This window comes from Microcaecilia unicolor, chromosome 4 (genome assembly GCF_901765095.1).
Source record: "Microcaecilia unicolor chromosome 4, aMicUni1.1, whole genome shotgun sequence".
NCBI lineage: Eukaryota > Metazoa > Chordata > Amphibia > Gymnophiona > Siphonopidae > Microcaecilia > Microcaecilia unicolor.
Window position 1 is genome coordinate 270,765,906 of NC_044034.1, and position 15,555 is coordinate 270,781,460.

The 15,555-nt window shown below is 45.1% G+C and overlaps 1 protein-coding gene across 5 annotated transcripts in view; it reads left to right on the forward strand.

Moving 5' to 3' along the window:
• Positions 1-15,555, forward strand: part of CARS2 (cysteinyl-tRNA synthetase 2, mitochondrial) — a 263,903-nt gene that overhangs the window by 84,398 nt on the left and 163,950 nt on the right. For 4 of the 5 annotated variants that reach the window (XM_030201547.1, XM_030201546.1, XM_030201544.1 and 1 more), the window contains exon 3: positions 803-920. In XM_030201547.1, the coding sequence (XP_030057407.1) occupies positions 867-920 (54 nt within the window). In that variant the 5' untranslated portion in view covers positions 803-866. Of the gene's footprint in view, positions 1-802; positions 921-2,434; positions 2,639-15,555 lie in introns of those variants that run through there. The other variant, XM_030201549.1, reaches the window with a different exon arrangement.

Below are 15,555 nucleotides of genomic sequence, written 5' to 3' on the forward strand. Positions count from 1 at the left end.
ATGTCCCAGCCAGTGTTTCACCTGGTCCGAAGGTTAAGCTCTCTCTCTCTCTCTCTCTCTCCCCCCCCCCCCCCCACCAGATCTGGCTTTAGATCTGACCCTGAAAGGGGGACAGAGGGAGCATTGCTGAAGGTTTGCCCGGGGTGACCAAAACCCTTGGGCTGACCCTGAGCCATTGTGTATTTTATCTATTAACCATATTTTAACAGCAGCAGAAGTAAATGAAATGAAACAATGGTATCTGATAAGTTGTTATGGTCATTTTAGATTAATTTTGATTACAGTGTTGTTTGTATACATTTGTTCTGCATAATGTAGAAATATCCTGTTACTTGTAGCATAATTCTAGTGAGCTTTTTAGGATTTGCTAGAGATGTCTTTTTTTTTTTCTCCTTAAAGTTTGATTTGCATTACCTAGAAAGGTATTACTATATTAGCTACCAAAATAAAATTAATTAAAAGGAATAAACTATTTTGATAGGGATTATGCCTCTCTTAAGCAAGCTAACAAATATTTAAAGATGCTTAAAGTTTCCTTCATATTCCATTCATTGTCTGAGGAAGGCATTTATGTAATCACAAGAGTTTCTATCTTTAGACATGTAATAGCCTTAGTAATATATTTTCTTTTTTTGCATCTATTCTTTTGGTTTCTTAAAAAAAAAAAATCAAATGTGGAACACCAGTGCCATATTACTTAGTTCTGGAAGAAGTTCAGGTGTTCATATAAGACCGGTAAGATTGTATATATGCTAGAAATATATGTAAACCCTGTATTAAACCAATGTTTTTTCTTTTTCAGTTCCTACATTAGATTTGATATAATAAGAAGAATTCTAACCAAGGTTTTTGGGTATGATGTGATCATGGTGATGGGGATCACAGACATAGATGAGAAAATAATTAAAAGAGCCAATGAGGTAAATGTAATAGTCACTTGAAAATATACATATAATGTTCAGTTTAAATATTAAAATAGCAAAAAAGCACCAGGATCCTTTAAAATCCGGGACACAGTTTCTGTAGTTGCATAACTTGAATGCTAATTCTTCCCTTAATGACCCGACATGGGCCGTGTTTCGGCGCTAAGAGCCTGCATCAGGGGTCAAAAAAGTTGTGACATTAAACCTCTTTGACTTTTGAACTCGAGCAAGAAGGATCGTCCTTGCTCCAATTTTACCAACTGACAAAGTATATTTCTTTGGCATACAACAGGACAACTCATCTTAATTTTTACCCTAAAAGGAGTAAGATCTGCTGCTCCTTAGATGTCACAACTTTTTTGACCCCTGATGCAGGCGCTTAGTGCCGAAACATGGCCCGTGTCAGGTCATTAAGGGAAGAATTGACATTCAAGTTATACGATTAAAGAAACTGTCCTGATTTTGAAGGATCCTGGTGCTTCTTTTTGCTGATTGGACTACTGTTTACTTTGGACTCTCTCTGTGCTGCCAGTTTAAATATTAGACACTTTCAGAAAGTTGCTTTTATAGAGTTTTGTTTTAAAAATCTAATATTTACAAATAGGATGGAACACATTTTACCAAGTAGATTTCAGTGGAGGAGTGGCCCAATGGGAAGAACACCGGTTTTGAAATCCAGAGGTGCCGGGTTCAAATCCCACTGCTGCTCCTTTGTGATCTTGGGCAAGTCACTTAATCCTCCATTGTCTCAGGTACAAAATTAGATTGTGAGCCCTGAATATAACTCACCTTGAGCTACTACTGAAAAAGGTATGAGCAAAATCCAAATAAATTTAAGACTCACTACTGCTTGTGTTCACAGTGGAAAGAGATCAGTGGATGTATTTCATATTAATTCAGGAATGGCTGATCCTACCCAAAAACCACAGAGACTGATGGCATTTTATAGATTAACCAGCTTAATATAACCTTGACTTTTCCAGGGCAAAAGTCCATATTATATGTCAGTAAAGTGAAATTACTTACCTGCAGCAGATATGAGTGCTTCTGTCCTACTGTCCACATAGAACAAGTGGTGATATGATCTGATGGAGCCTGGTGTGGGAAAGATTCCCTTGGCTTAGAAACATTATAGAATCTATGCTCACGTGGGGCCATTTCTATTTAACTTATTAGCTTAATAGAACTCAAAGGGGGAGGTGGGTGAATATTCTGAGGACTTCTGCCTGCAATCCACAAAAAACATATGTAACAAATTGGTTTGTCAGGAGACAACAAGATATGTCACAAGTTAAAATCCATAGTTACAGGTGGCCCTTACCAAAAGAAAAAAAAAAGGGGTAAGAATTAAAAAAAAAGAAACCAAAACAGGTGACCAGTAGATAAGCAACATGTTTTTCTTGGCAACAGGCTTTTTTCAGTTCTTAATTTTTTCTTTTTAACAGACAATGAAGGTGTAGCAAATCAAGGGTTCGGATATTGCTTTAAAGATTGTTTATTCACACAATAGGCACACACATATTACATAACACTCTTATGCAGTTCACACATCAATAGGCACCCACATATTACATAACACTCTTATGCAGTATATATACATCACCACAGGATTGTAGCCTTCATCTGAGCTGCAACATCAATCGGGGAAGCATCGATGACTGCCCAAAGATTCTGCGGGACAATTCCACACTGGAAAGAGGCGTCCCTTCAACCAGGTACAGAACTTCTGTTTTAGACAGAGCTTTCCCCTCTTTTTATAACAGCTCACAAACAAGTGTGCCTAGAACAGAACAATGAGTGGCCAATCTGCATTCCTCTCTCCCAGGCACCCTCTGATGAAAACACCAGCCTTTGGACTTGTTTCTCAGCACAGTCCTGTAGTGAGTTACCCACCGCAACGGAGTGTTGTGGTAGCAACCTGTCAAACAAATATTCTGGTAGCAACAGGTCAAAAGAAACATTCTGCATGTCAGAAAACAAATACTCAAAGTATCATATCATAAGTATTATAATCCAACACAGAGGGGCATAATCGAACGCGAACGCTCATCTCCATGGGCGTCTATCTCCGAGAATGGGTACGTGAAGGGGCGGGACAGACCGTATTTTCGAAAAAGATGGGTGTCCATCTTTTTTTTCGATAATACGGGTTGGGCCGGGCAAATGCACCAGATTTGTGTGGATTTGAGCTGGGCGGTATTGTTTTTCAGAGATAATGGAAACCGAAGGTGCCCAGCTCAAAAATGAACGCATCCAAGGCATTTGGTCATGAGAGGGGCCAGGATTCGTAGTGCACTGGTCCCCCTCACGTGCCAGGACACCAACCGGGCACCTAGGGGGCACTTGTGACAATTCAAAAAAAAAAGTAAAATACTTCCCAAGTCCATAGCTCCCTTCCCTTGGGTGCTGAGCCCCCCAAATCCCCCTCCAAAACCCACTCCCCACAACTCTACACCATTACCATAGCACTTATGGCTGAATGGGGGCACCTAGATGTGGGTACAGTGTGTTTTGGGGGTGTTTTGGAGCGCTCCCATTTACCAGCACAAGTGTAACAGGTGGGGGGGGGGGGGGGGGATGGGCCTGGGTCCACCTAGCTGAAGTCCACTGCACCTACTAACAACTGCTCCAGGGACCTGCATACTGCTGTGATGGAGCTGGGTATGGCATCTGAGGCTGGCATACAGGCTGGAAAAAAAAGTTGTTAAAGTTGTTTTTTTTTTGGTCTGAGGGGGTTAGTGACCACTGGGAGAGTCAGGGGTGGTCATCCCCGATTCCCTCTGGTGGTCATCTAGTCATTTAAGGCACTTTTTTGGAACTTGTTCGTGAAAAAAAAAAGGTCCAAAAAAGTGACCTAAATTCATGCTAAAAACGCCTTTCTTTTTTCCATTATCGGCCGAGGGCGCCCATCTTTCCTCGGCCGATAAACATGCCCCAGTCCCGCCTTCACCACGCCTCTGACACGCCTCCGTCAAGTTTGCCCATTTCCGCGACAGATTGCAGTTGAAGACGCACAAAATCGGCTTTTGATTATACCGATTTGGGCGCCCACGGAGAGAGACGCCCATCTCCTGATTTGGGTCGAAATTTGGGCGTCTTTCTCTTTCGAAAATAAGCAGGAATGTGGAAATCATAAAAATGGGCCCTTGAGAGATCGATTTGGATTCTAAATCTCAAAGAGATTCTGCAGGGTAGATTGACAAAGCCTCTTATGGGGAATCCCCATCCAAACTGTAATGGGATATCAATGTATGGACCAAAGTCTATGTTGTAACTTAGTTCCCTTGCTGGAGATTTGCAGACTTTAAGCAAGCTGTTCTTGCTGTGGCTCAGATGTTATGAACCATGATGTGACCTCTAGGTTTTGCATTGTTTGGACATAAGCAAAAGATGTAATTTGCTAGCCAGTTAATATAATTGGCAATGACAATCCCACAATCCCAGGTTTATTGGGGTAAAAAAAAAAAAAAGCTGGTTGACTTGAGCGCTTTAATCTGTTCCAGATAGAAGGTTAAGTCTCTTGCAATCCAAAGTATGTAAGGCACATTGACTGTCATGAGCATTAGGCTAAGGGATAAATTGGCTGGTCTGGTTAAGATGGAAATTAGACACCACCTTAGGCAAGAACTTTGGATGCATGCACAAAACCATTCCATTGTTGAAAAATACTATATAAGATGAATCAGTCACTAAGACCTGGAGCTCACTAACTCTGTGTCAAAGTGGTCATCACCAAGTATAGGACTTGCCAGGTATTAAAGTATTTTTTTGTTTTAATTGGCTAGGAAAAAGGTTCTATATTCTTTCTGTCAAACCAAACAGCAAATCATCTTCACCTGAAATTATAAGATCTTGTAAATGGAGACTGTTGTAGAAGGAAGAAAAACTCAAGACATGCTCTCAGGCAGATTCAGTGAACTGATGGTCACCCTTTCAACATCCTGGCTGTACACCAAGAGCTAAGAACCTGATTTTGGGATGAACTGATTTCCCTAATCTAATAACAAATTTGCCATGGCAGATAAGGTGCTGTGAATGTCATAGTTCTCTGATCTTCTCAGTTTTAGGGAAGTCTTTACCAGAAGTGAAATTGGATCATAACATGTTTCGGAAGACCCTTCCCCCCTAGTATAAGAGGAAGGTATCCAAGGCTAGTATGCCATGAGGCCCTGTCATAGAACAGAACTGAGTAATCTTCCTAATCTGGAGAGATGCATAGTGGTCCTTTACAGGTGTTCTCCATTTGCAGAATTTTTATTTTATATTTTTTTGCTATTATGAAGTTCAGGGACCACTTGAATGGTTGTAAGACCTGACGTAGATTGTCCACTACAATGTTTTTTTCCATGCCAGATACGTGATTGAAAATCATCTTGAGAAAAGGCCCAGTTCTGCATACTGAGAGTATCCTTGTGTGTTGTCATATCACTTAGCTTCCTGATTGTCCATCTAAATAAGGATAATTTTGTTGGTTAATTGATCTGTGAAAGTCTTTAGCAAGTTCAAATCACCTTTTGCTCTAGGAAATTGGTGTAGTTTTTCCTGAGCAGACTAAAGTTTTTGGGTGTGAAGCCCTTCTATGTGACATCTCCAGTACAATTTGCATGCATCGGTGTAAGGACAAATGAATTTAAAGAATCTGGAAGGGAATTACTGCATTAGAACATACATAAATGACCACATTAACTATATGCATTAGATCTAGGTTAATTAATACTAGCAGTCTGTCAATTGTTTATGGTGACTGCTGTTTCCCTTCTTTGGATTTTAGCGGTTTATTTATTTTTTTTAACCAGACTATTGGATTAGCTACTAGGAGAGGGAATCTCCTGCTCCAGGCTGATGCCTACTGATTCAGTCGTTCCTTGTATTATGGAGCAGTAGCATAGCCAGACCTCAATTTTTGGGTGGGCCTAGGGGTGGACTGGGTGGGCCTGACCCACGCATTTCCTCTCTGATCACCCCCTTCCTAAAGATAAATACCTTTGCTGGGGGAGATCTCCAGGCCCCTCCAGCTGAAGAATCTTTTGGAGTTCCCCGAGGCCCGAAAAGTCTCATCGCCACGCCAGTCACCAGCGTGTATTCAGCCACTGGCACTGCCCCCCCCCCCCCCACATACACATGCTCAGCTCAACCAGCATCCCGTGCATGCATGCACGGTGGTGCCAATTGAACTGAGCATGTGCGAGATGTGGGGGGTGGCGGCACTGCCAGCTTCAGCAGTTGGAAACATGCTGCTGACTGCTGCGGGATTGAGACTGCTCAGGGAACTCCAGGCAGAAAAGCTTTTGCTTGACTTGTGTCTAGCAGAGCTCCAGTAAATTCTAGTTGAAGGCTTATGGAACTTGGGTAATTTGTGATGAACCTTGATGACTCCAGCAGCCATGTTTTGTGCATTGATCTTTGAGCTTCTTCCTGAGATGAACCTTTGACAAACCAATTATGCAAAAAAAGAAACATGGATTACCACTTTACGAAGGTTGTGCCACTACCATAGCTAAGCATTATGTGTGGCAATTTGTGACGCTGGGTGTTTCCTTGTTATGAATCTGAGATATTTCCTTTAATATGGATGTATGAGTGTATGTTTCCTTTACATCCAGAGGGCATAGCCAGTCCCTTTTCAAAGTTTTAAGCTGCCTAGGGAAAACATCGTGAACCAGGGGCGGACTGACAGTGATCTGGGCCTCCAGGCAGTAAAGGTCATTGGGCCCCTCCGCCCCTGCCTTTGTTTCTCATACCCCCTTCACCAGCCTTCACCCAGATTCTCTTATGTCCCCCTTCTCCAGCCTTCACCAAGATTCTCTGATGCCCCCCTCCTGGATTTTTTTGAATGCAGACTGTTTACCTCCACAGCTCGGGCTCTGGGTTTTTCCTTCTTTCGCGCTGCCTCAAAGTCCTTTTTTTTCTCCCCTGCATGGCTGGGCTCTGCAGCTCCATGAGCCGCACCATGCAGGAAGTTGGGGGAGTCTCACGGGACTTGAAACTGCGAGACTTCCCCAGCTTCCTGCATAGCGTGACTCATGTAGCTGCAGAGCCCGGCCGTGCAGGGAAAAAAAAACGATTTTGAGGCAGCGCGAAAGAAGGGAAAATCTGGAGCCTGAGCTGTTGAGGTAACTGTGGGACAGATCTGCATTAAAAAAAAATCATCCGGTGTTAAAATGCTATTAATGCATTAATAATGTTGTTAATGCGTTAATTGCCCACCCCTAATTTCTTATTGTATTTTATTTCTCCTTTAATTTTAGTAGTTTTTTTGGCTCTTCAAGTTTGCTTTTTGTTTTTGTAAGTTGCTAGGCCCATTTAAGCTGGAGCACTGACCTCAATTTGAAGGCTGCCCCTTTTTCTGTAAACAACTGAGGAGTTTAATTTGGCAGTAATTCTTTTCTCGATGTCCCAGAAGAGCCCCAGTGGCTTCAATGTGATCGGGTGATGTATCGGGTGCCTTGGGCCTGACCATGAGCCTAACTCTTGTTCTTTCTGTTTAAAAATGCAGTTGAAGACACGGAGGGTGCAGCAGGCTCAACGAGAAACTTTTTAGCTCCTCGAAGGCCGGTACATCAACAGCACCGGAAGCATCGACCTTGATGATTGCCAAGACTTCAACATCCACTGGGATTGCACCAACATCAAAGGTCTCCACCTCTCTCGACATCGGGCATTGAGAGTAGGCCCTGGGACTGGTCAGCAATGGACCCGACAGTGAGGGCACAAACGGGTTCGACATATCCTTGTTGGCACTGAATGACCGTGATGCTGAGCATCGGGGGAAGCCCAAGAAGAATAAGCATCGGTCCTCATCGACACAGGGTGCCGGGAGCATGATGGAATTAGCATCGGTGGCATTTGGAGGAGCGCTCCCTTTCTTTGGAAAAATTGCTGGTGTATAAGTCTCCGGGCAGCCAGGTCCCCACTACCAGTTGGCACCGACACCTTCTCAAGCGGCCTGTTTCCTGGCTCCCCCGCCTTTGCTGACGCATTCCTTTGATGAGCGATTCCGAGCTCTGGGAGGAGTTGGCACAAATGCTGCAGCTGCAAACCGATCAACCCCAGAGTGTTCCTGAGGCTCCATCAATGCCTGTGTAGAGATCCACAATGTTGGCACCTTGAAGGTTGTCGACATCGACACATACAGTACCACTCTCAGTGTTGGGGGAGGAAACTTTTCTCTGGAGTCAGAGAGTACAGCTGAGTACGGTGAGAAATCTGAATGAGACTGTTCATGGGACTTGGAGAGGACTCTCATTACCTCTCGGAAGAGGAATCTTGCCTTCTGATCCCTCCCCACAACAACAGAAATGTAAATCTCCACCTGAGGGTCTCTTTCACGTTTTGTCAGGGATATGGCTTCTGCCATCCCATTTAAGTTAGAGACAGAGGAAGAGTTGTTAACTGTCCTGTACTGCAAGTCTCCCTATTGAAGGAGGAAGCATCAGATTCAATGCGCCTAACTATTTGAGTATTGGAGCTACTTGGGTTCATCAAAAACTACCCCAAGTCCCACCTTTTTCTGGTCCAGCAATTGGAGTATATAGGAGCCCTGCTTGATGCATTGCAGGCTTGGGCTTTTTCTTCCACAAGTGAGAGGAGGAGGCATCAGAGTCAATGCGCCTAACTATTTGAGTATTGGAGCTACTTGGGTTCATCACAAACTTCCCCAAGTCCCACCTTCTTCTGGTCCAGCAATTGGAGTATATAGGAGTCCTGCTTGATACATTGCAGGCTTGGGCTTTTCTTCCCCAAGTCAGAGCAGAGACCTTATCAACATTCGCCTTGCGCAAGTCCGAAGCACCCTATCCTTAAGGATGTACTGACGAAGAACTGGGAATCTCTCAGGTGTACTATGAAGGTGGATACACAGTATCATATCAAGAAGGCCCAACTTTCTTGCCACTCTCTGATGGTCGACTCTGCCCTCAAACGAACTAGGAGCTCCGGGACTCATGCCTCGACACCCCCCAGTAGAGAGGCTCGGACACTAAACTCTTTTTGGGAGGAAAGTTTTTCAAGGCTTGATGCTCATTGCCCACATCCAGGCCTCCCAACTTTACATGATCATTTGCAGTCCTTGCTCTGCAATACACTCAGTCTTGCAGATTTCTCCCACAGGAGGAGGCTGTAGAGCTTCGCCAGTTGAACAGTAAGCAGCTGGAGTGCAGAATGTATTTGGCCAGGAGCACATATGATTCTTTTGACATAGCATCTAGACTCTCTGCCATGGGTGTAGGGATGCACAGACTCTCATGGTTGCGTGTCTCTGATCTGGAGCCAGCGGTTCAGGAGAGGTTAGCTGATATTCCGTGCTGAGGTGATACTCTGTTTTGAGATAAGGTAGAAGAGGTTGCTGACCTATTTAAGAAATATACTGATACAATCCAAACACTGTCTCAGCACCCTCCAGCTGCATCCTCTTCCTCATAGAGAGGCGGCAACCCTACTACGTTCAGAGGTGTAGGTTTCTGTCGCCTTCCAGCTCTGCCCAGAACCCTCAAGCCCAGCATTCTTGGCCTTACCAGTCCCACCCAGAGAAACCCTAATCATCTCCCCATTCGAAGCAAGGGATGAGCTTTTGACTGGCTCCAGGAGAACATAGCCACACTCAAAGTAAGCATCCTGGACGGCTTGCCAGTAGGGAGACAGCTGAATTTTTACCATCACAGGTGGCCACTTGTAACCTCTAACTGGTGGGTTTTTCAAATAGTCCCATCTTGGTTATGCCCTGTGTTGGCATCAAAGACCACCAAATTGCCCACCAAGAGCATGTTCATGAGCTCTCGGCCCAAACAGTTACTTGTAGAGGAAATATCCGCCCTTCTACAAGCCAATGTGGTCAAACCCATGCCACCAGGGGAATTGGGGAATGGATTCTATTCCAGGTACTTTCTTGTGCCCAAAAAGGTGATTTCATCTCATCCTAGACCTAAGGGCCCTGAACAAATTCCTGCTCAAAGAAAAGTTCAGGATGATTTCCCTGGGCACCCTTCTCCCCATGATTCAGGAAAATTATTGGCAATGCTCTCTGGACTTACAGGATGCTTATACCCACATTTTGATACTTCCCAGTTACAGTAAGTATCTCAGATTCTGCATAGAGAAACACCACTACCAGTACCGCATTCTGCCATTTGGCCTCTCAGCAGCTCTCAGGTGTGTAGTGGTAGTTGCGACATATTTGCATAGACTAGGAGTATATGCGTTTCCCTATCTGGACAATTGGCTGGTCAAGAGTGCATCACAGGAGGAGGCATCAGAGTCAGTGTGCTTAACCATTCGAGTGCTGGAGCTGTTAGGTTTCATCATAAACAACCTAAGTCCCACCTTCTCCCGGTCCAGCAATTGGAGTACCTGCTCAATACATTGCAGGCTCGGGCTTTGAACTAGAGGGCATGATATCAAGTTGAAAAGGGGCCAATTCAGGAATAATGTCAGGAAGTATTTTTTCACTGAGAGGGTGGTAGATACCTGGAATGCCCTCCCACAGGAAGTGGTAGAGATGAAAACTGTAACAGAAATTTGTGGGACAAACACAAAAGAATCCTAGTTAGAAGGATCGGATCCAAAGAAGCATAGGAGAGATTAGGTAGGAAAGCCAGTGCTGGGCATACTTCTACAGTCCGTGCCCTAACTGAGGCTGAATAGACTCGGATATGCTGGAGTGGAGGTTGTCAGGGGCTATGACAACAACTTCAGAAATTTTAGAACAAGGCCAGTGCCGGGCAGACTTCTATGGTCTATGCCCTAAAAAAGGCAAGGATAAATCAAGATCAGGTATACGTATGATGTTTCATACCATATGTAATGAGTCTATCTTGTTGGGCAGACTGGATGGACTATACTGGTCCTTATCTGCCACCGTCTACTATGTTACTTTGTTTGAGCAGAGACCTTATCAACACTCACAAGTGCGAAGCAGCAAGCAGGTCATAGCTCAGTAAGTGTTGAGATTGATGGGCCACATGGCCTCAACAGTGCATGTCACTCCTATGCACGTCTCCACTTGAGAGAGGCCCAGTGGACCCTAACTTCCCAGTGGTCTCAGGCTGCTGGGAATCTAGCAGATGTCATCCAGTTACTTCCAGAGTTGACTCATGCCCTTCTCTGGTAGACAATTCGGATGAATTAGACTGTGGGACTACTGATCCAAATTCCACCTCCTTAGAAGGTGCTAACAACGGATGCATCCAGCCTGGGATGGGGAGCTCATGTGGATGGGCTTCACACCCAGGGAACTTGGTCTGCTTGGGAAAGAGATCTCCATATTAACCTCCTCAAGCAAAGGGCCATTTGGAATGCTCTAAAGTAGTGGTTCTCAAGCTGTTTCTTTTGTGGCATTCTGTTGGACAACACTAAAATTCACAATAAATGTAGTGTGAATTTGCCTTCCATCAATCTCATATTAAATAATTGTATATAACACATCAGTCCCAGATTTATTGCTTGTCATACAAAACAAATATATATTCAAATTCTGGTGTCATCTCAGTAATAGTAACACACAATCTGTCTACTGATACTGTAAAGTAATACAAACCCTGCATATCATAGCCATAGCTAGGGGTAGGAGGTAAGGGGAGTGGTCGCTTCCCCAAATGGATTTCTAAAGAAAATGGTGCCTAAGCGCCATAGGTTTTACTATGGGTTAGCAAGCATCACCCCAGAAAAACAGCTTGCCACCCATTATGATCTGCACATCATCCCCCCCACCCACCCGTGGGGTCTGCTACCTTTCTCACTTCCTGCCCCCCCCTCACCCGCACACACTGAAGTCCTCCATTCTTCCGGACCGCTGGCAGTGTCGGCAATGAAAGCATGCTGGCTTTTGCTGGCTCAGAACCCTTATCTCTGCAGCATCCCGCTTATGTGGGAACAGGAAGTTGTTGCAGAGACGAGGGTTTCAGGGCCATCCGAAGGCAGCATGCTTTTATTGCTGATGCTGCTGGCGGTCTGGAAGAATGAAGGACTGCAGCATGTGCGGGGGGACCAGGAAGGGAGAAAATCACCTGTTAGAGGTGAGTAATTTTGTTTTATTCTTTGAGGGTAGTTCAATTTATTCTCCTAGTGAGCCTCCTAGTAGATATGGAAAGTAGGTGCAAGATTGCTTTGGAGAGAGTTTACAGTTTTGCAGCGGTCCTTGATTGAAGCCGCTTTTTCGTTTACCTTATTTCTCTTCTGCAAGGCACATCAGAAGGTTGCTCTTGCACATCATACTGGAGATGATGAAGTCTGTGGGCCCCATAATAGCCAACTTTAGCATTCATTACCTGAGCATTCAGCTGAGCTAGATGTCTGCAAGCCTCCGCTCTACTCTTCTGTCCAGTGTATTGAGGACTGCCAATCTCAACACTGAATGGGCTGCAGTAAGTGAGGTCATATCTTCCTGCATCACTTGAAGAGTATGGGAGGGTTGGACCCAGCTCTCTTGAGACTGGCACGCCCCTTCCAGTGTCAAGGAGGTTAGTCAAGCCTTTCGGCTACTGCCAATATCTCTCTTCTGGCATTGTGCTTTGACAAGAATTGATGCCGATGCCTCTTTGCTTCTGATCAGTTCACTGGCATTGGTGTCCCTTCAACGTTAAATCTGAAGAGGCAGATTCCTTCCTCTTCTGTTGTGTGTGTGTGTGTGTGTGTGTGTGTGGGGGGGGGTGGATTGATAACTTGACCAAAAGCCCCCAATATGTATATCTGAGATGAACCCCCACTATGAAGGGAAAAGAGGTGGGCTGTGCCTGGTCCTGAGTTCACTCTGTCCACTGGCTATTAAAACAAAACTGGGAACATATGCAAATAGTGATTTTTTTTATGGAACACAAACAACAAATATAGGCAATAAAGCAAAAGCAACGTTTCTCAGTAGTCGTTCCATTACAAAGTCTTATCTTTTCCCAACTAATAATTTTTTTTACAAAAAGGCAACAGTGTCGAAGGCTGACCCATACTTGACAGTTAAAAGAAACATACCTATCTAACTCCTGATTTCTAGGAGAATAACAAACAGCCATACAACCTTTCGTGGCAGATAATATGCAAACCACGGATCTAAGAATGTCTGTTGCTCCCTAACGGGGCTGGAATTTGTCAGCAAACTGTGGTGTGTGTGCCACAGGGAAGGCCACAGAGGTGCATATACTCAGGGAAATACAAGATCCAGTGAAGTCTGAGTCGCAGGTGTTCTGCCGAAGACTGTAGCTCAGAGATAATGTGCCCTGTAATGTTTTGAGCAAAGACCTGCTGAAAGCAATGGTGAGAATAGCAAAGTTCCAAACAGCAAGCAGAAAGCAATGGTGAGAATAGCAAAATTCCAAACAACAAGCAGAATGCAAAGTAAGGTACAATGCCCCTTTGTTTCTTGCAAAGAAGTTAGTAAGTTCCAGTTATCAGTGCTGTATACACCTACGGAAACCAGTCTATATCGGAGCTCTTAAAATGCTTTCAGGTTCAACCGCATATAGGCACTATCACATGGGATCTAATATGCAGTGTCTTCAGTGTAGACAGGGAAGGAATGCAGCTGAGCAATTCAATGTTTTGTCTCCACTGCTGGGTCTTCAGAAACAAATCCAGACTAGAATCCTCATATCAGTTTGAGCCAGTACACAGAGCACAAACATGTTATCCTTGATGTTTCACACACAGGCAGAATGGTAACTTCTGTTACAGATCCATAGTGCTCTGCAGTAGAAGCCATGTTAGTTTGACTCTGGTTTAGTATGCACACAAAGTGATCATTCCAGTCATTGCCCTACTGCTTTTGTTTTTTAAGCTGCTGAGGGTTGTCTTTGGGACATTCCAAAAAAAATGTAAGAACATAAGTGTTGCCATACCGGTACAGAGCGAAGGTCCATCAAACCCAGTATCTTGTTTCCACCAGTGGCCAATCCAGGTCACAAGTACCTAGCAAGATCCCAAAACATTAAAACAGATTTTCTCTGTGGACAAGCAGGCCTTCCATATTCTCATATCTGGGTGACATCATCTGATGGAGCCCGGTGCTGATAGTGCCCAAGCGAAGCAATAGCGCAGAGCTCATTTAAATTAGTTTAAATAAGCTCTGCTTGAATTCTGCCCCTATGATCAGAGAACAGCACTCTGATTGTTTGGGCGGAATAGCACCTTAACCCTATGCCAGCACAGAGCTGGCGTTAGGGTTAAGGCTCTGTTTCCACCCCCCCCCCCCTCCGTCAGTCAGGTAGCCTGGGCTGACAACATGTCCTTGGGGGTCCATTTGACCCCTGGACTTCCCTCCAAACGTGAGGCCCTGGTGACCTAAAGTACCCCCTAAGCAGTGATACGGGGGGGGGGGGGGGGTTAGAGGACCTGCAGTCCTCCAGCTCCCCCTACCCCCCAAAAAAAAATTCCCTGGTGGCCCAAGTGGGCTGCCACACCAACCCCCACCCACCCTGGTGGTGTAATGGACCCCTCCCCATACCTCCATGTTGGAGGATAGAGTACCACACTCCCTCCTTTTTCCAAGGCCACCTTCAAAATGGCGGTGCCCAGCCCTGCCCAGTGCATCATTTTGAAGGTGGCGCTGGAAAGAGGTGAGAGTGTGCTACTCCCTCCAACATGGAGGTGAGGGGGGAGTGGTCCACTTGGGTGGGTGAGGGGTTTGGTATGACAGCCCACTTGGGCCACCAGGGATTTTTTGAGTTTTAGGTGGGGTTAGGGGGGGCTAGAGGACTGCTGGTCCTCTAGTCTCCCCCCCCCCCCCCGTATCCCTGCTCGGGGAGCACTTTAGGTCACCAGGGCCTCACTTTTGGAGGGGGGGTCCAGGGGTCAAATGGACCCCCGGGACATGTTGTCAGCCCAGGCTGCCTGACTGACGGGGGTGTGTGTGTGTGTGGAAACAGAGCCTATGCCAGCTCTGTGCTGGCATAGGGTTAAGGCGCTATTCCGCCCCTACAATCAGAGCGCTGTTCTTTGATCATAGGGGTGGAATTCAAATAGAGCTTATTTAAACTAATTTAAATGAGCTCTGTGCTATTGCTTCGCTCTAGTCCCTCTTCTGGAGTCCTCCAAAGATGGGAATATTTTCTGACTCTCATACAGAATGAGGAACCCCCTTCTGCATACCAACCTCCAATCCCCGGCCCTCATGGCTTGGATGTTGGGAGCGTAGAATTCAAATCCTTAGATTTACCTTAGGGTATGTCTCGCATCTTGCTTCCAGGAAAGATTCCACTAAGGAGTGTTACTTATTTAAGTGGAGGAGGTTTGCTGTCCGGTGTGAGGGCAGTACCTTAGATCCCTTTATTTACCCAGTACAAAAACTACTTGAATACTTCCTGCACCTCTGTCTAGTTTGAAAACCAACTCTGTAAGGGTTCATCTCGGTGCAATTAGTGCTTATCATCAACATGTAGGAGGTGAGTCCATTTTTGCACAGCTTCTAGTTGTTTGCTTCATGAGAGGTTTTATGTTGAGAAGGCCTCCTGTCAAACCTCTGTGTCGTGGGATCTCAGTGTTGTGGGATCTCAGTGTTGTCCTCACTTAGCTGATGAATCTCCATTTGACCTGGAAAGTTGTGTTTTAGGTGGTGGTCCTTTCAGCGCACAGAGTGAGTGAGCTTCAGGCCCTAGTAGCTTATCCACCTTACACTAAGTTTCATCATAATAGAGTAGTTCTTCACTTAACC